Source organism: Monoraphidium neglectum, assembly GCF_000611645.1.
Source record: "Monoraphidium neglectum strain SAG 48.87 unplaced genomic scaffold scaffold05182, whole genome shotgun sequence".
In the NCBI taxonomy this organism is placed as follows: domain Eukaryota; kingdom Viridiplantae; phylum Chlorophyta; class Chlorophyceae; order Sphaeropleales; family Selenastraceae; genus Monoraphidium; species Monoraphidium neglectum.
Window position 1 is genome coordinate 1,011 of NW_014008448.1, and position 2,966 is coordinate 3,976.

At 71.2% G+C, this 2,966-nt stretch overlaps 1 protein-coding gene across 1 annotated transcript; it reads right to left on the reverse strand.

Annotated features, from left to right (window-relative positions):
• Positions 1–630: 630 nt before the first annotated feature.
• MNEG_15271 (hypothetical protein) lies at positions 631–1,641 on the reverse strand (the record flags this gene model as incomplete). Its single annotated transcript, XM_014036258.1, has 1 exon — positions 631–1,641. A coding segment is annotated over one exon (1,011 nt), but the record flags the coding sequence as incomplete, so codon positions are not given.
• Positions 1,642–2,966: the final 1,325 nt, after the last annotated feature.

The window sequence follows — 2,966 nt, forward strand, 5'->3', positions numbered from 1 at the left end:
GGCCGGTGTTGATAAGTGGTTGATTGGTGTCACGCGTGCGCGAGAGGTGCGGGGGCGGCGGCTCAGCACGAGGGCGCAGCGACCGTTTGAAATCGCACGCCCCTAGACGCCCAGTCCGAGATTCCGGCATTGTTTGCGCCGGCGCGCGCAACCCCGTCCCCCACAACGAACAATTCGGTGCAAAAGCCACACCCCGTCGCCCCGCTCACCCAGGGCGCAGTATTCGGTGACCACGCAGGGCGGCTGCAGGCAGACCCCCATGAACATGACAACGTTGGGGTGCCGCAGGTTCGACAAAATATCAACTTCCTTGCAGAGCGCCCGCAGCCGCTCCTTGTCCCACCGCGCGCGGCCGCCGCCGCCGCCGCCGCTGTCGCTGCCATCGCTGCCGTCGCTGCCGCTGGCGTCACCGTCGGAGCGGCGGCGGGCGCCGTTCGTCGCCGCCGCCGGCGCGTGCAGGATCTGCGAGGTTGGTTCAAGCAGACGTACGTGCGATGGAATCCCGCAGGCGTGCTCACAGGGTTGGTGCACGCAGGTCCGCCGTCGCCCCTGCGATTTGTAAACAAACATCAAAGTGACAGCCCTGAGACCGCCGCGGAGGGGTTTTCATGCGCCGTCATGACACCACACCTTGACGGCCACCTCGGTCTCCCGCCACCAGCCCAGCCGCACGTGGCCGTAAGCCCCCTCCCCCATGACGCGCCCCAGCCTTATGTCATCGTAGTCGAGCAGCCACGGGCTGTCGTCCACGTCACCTGGCGTCACCCGGTGGCGCCGCGGCCAGCCGGGGGCGACGCCATCCACCGGGGAGCCCGCGGCCGGCGCGGCGGCGGCGGCGCCGCCGCCAAGGCCAGACGCGGCCGGCGGCGCGGACGCTGACAGCGCCGGCGATGAGCGCTCATGCTGGCTGCCGTCGCGGGGCTTGGAATCAGACCCGCCACTGCCGACCGCGCCCGCCGATCCCCGGCCCGCCCTCTGCCGCCCGACCGCGCCGACGCCCGCCGCGCCCGGCCTCCGCCCGTCGGTGCCCGGCTTCCCGCCGCTGCCCGTTAGCGCCGCCTCGACTGCCGCCGCTGCCGCCGCCGGTGCGCCCTGCCGCTGCAGCAGCTCAGAAACCATTAGCCGGAGCCGTTCAGCCGCCAGACCCTCGCCCACGCAGTCACCCCCACCGGCGCCGCCGCCGATGCTCGCGCGGGACAGCAGCGCGGCGGCTGCCGCTGCTTGCTGCTGCTGCTGTTGCTGCTGCTGCTGCTGCCCGTCACCGGCGTAGCTGCTGCCTCGAGCAGAGAGCAGCAACTCCGCGAGCGCCTCCGCCACCACGCTCGCCGCCGCCACGTCATCGACCCCAGACTTGCGCCCGCCCGCAGCTGCACCCCCGCGCCCGTCCCCGCCGCCGCCCGTGAAGCTGCCCGGCAGCCGCACGCCCGCCTCCGCCGCCAGCGCCCGCAGCACGCCCTCGGGCGCGACCCTCACGCCGCCGCCGGCGCCGGCAGTTGCCAGGAAGCTGCCACCGGCGGCCATGGCGATCAGGCCGAGGCGGTGGGCTTGGAGGGTGAGGGTGGTTGGCTGCCAGCTGGCAAGGCGTGCGCCGTCCCCGCGGGGCGGGACCCTTATTTTTGGGTCCAGCTTTCGCAGGCAGACCTTTGGGGGTTTCGGTGGTTTCGGGATTTGGCAGGCGCGACCAGTGTTCAAGGGACTAGGAGGCGCGCGGGCGGCGCACGGCTGGGGTTGGTGCAGGGGGGCGCACAGCTGTTGTGGGCATCTCGCTCTGTAGCACACATACAAACACACTCACATACACACACACACGTGCGCATTGACACCCGTGCATATGAACGCACCTTGCCGCTGGAGTGTGCCGCGGCCAGCAGTCCCAGTTCCTCCAACACAGCCAGCTCCTTGACCGACCCCCTTGACTGCCCGAGCACCAGCACCGGCCGCAGCGCGCCGCCCGACGACGCATCCCACATGACCACCTGCGGGCGGGGCGGGCGGGCGGCGGTGCGCCGGTGACTCGGGTGACGCTACAGTGATGGTGCGGGTGACGCAAATGACGCTGCAGTGGTGATGCGGGTAATGCGGGTGACGAGGGGCGCGGAAAAGCGTAGTTTGCGGCTTTGCCACCCGCCGCTCCGGGACCCCCGAAGTGCAATCGAATGCAGGCGTCACAAGGGCAGCTGTGGAGTCAAAGAAGGGGTGGCCCCGAACCCTCATCCCAAGGGGCCTCAACATTTCGGCAGCCGCAGTGTTTGTCGGAGGGCCCGGTTGGACTGACGGGCGAGCCGCGCGAGGCGCCTTCGGCCCCCGGCCCCCGGGGGCCGCCGGGCGCCACCTCTGTGGTGCGGCCCGAAGCGGTGCGGCCGGCCGGCTGCGCCTGCTGACACACACATGCACGCTCGTGCACACAGCACACACAAACACATGAGCTTCCCCGACTCACACCCGTGACTCCTCCACACACACAATAGGCACAATCCAACATGCACTCTCACACCTTGCCGTCAGCATGGCCACTGATCAAATGGAAGTCCACGCCGCCCGCCGCCGCGCCGCCCGCCAGCGACTCCCAATCCACCACACAAAGCGAGCAGACTGGCGCCCGCAGCCACTGCGCCGCCCCGGCCGACGCGGCGGCCACGAATTCAAAGGTGTCCGCGTCCCACATGAGGAGGCTGCTGCCGCCGCTGCTACTGCTGCTGCTGCTACTGCTGCTACTGCTGCTGCTGCGCCGGGCGCCAGAGGTGAACGCGCAGCCGCCGTGGAAGACGATGGAAGATACCGCCCCCGAGTGCGCCGCGCCGCCGCAGCCGCCGCCACCGTCACGGCCGCCGCCTGCGCCGCGGCCGCGACGCGGCGCCCCACGGCCCCCCAGGGCCACGGCGAGGCTCCCGCCGCCGCTGCTGGCGCTGGTGCTGGCAGCGACCGCAAGCGCACCCTCGCCGCCGTCCCACATGCCACTGCCGGCC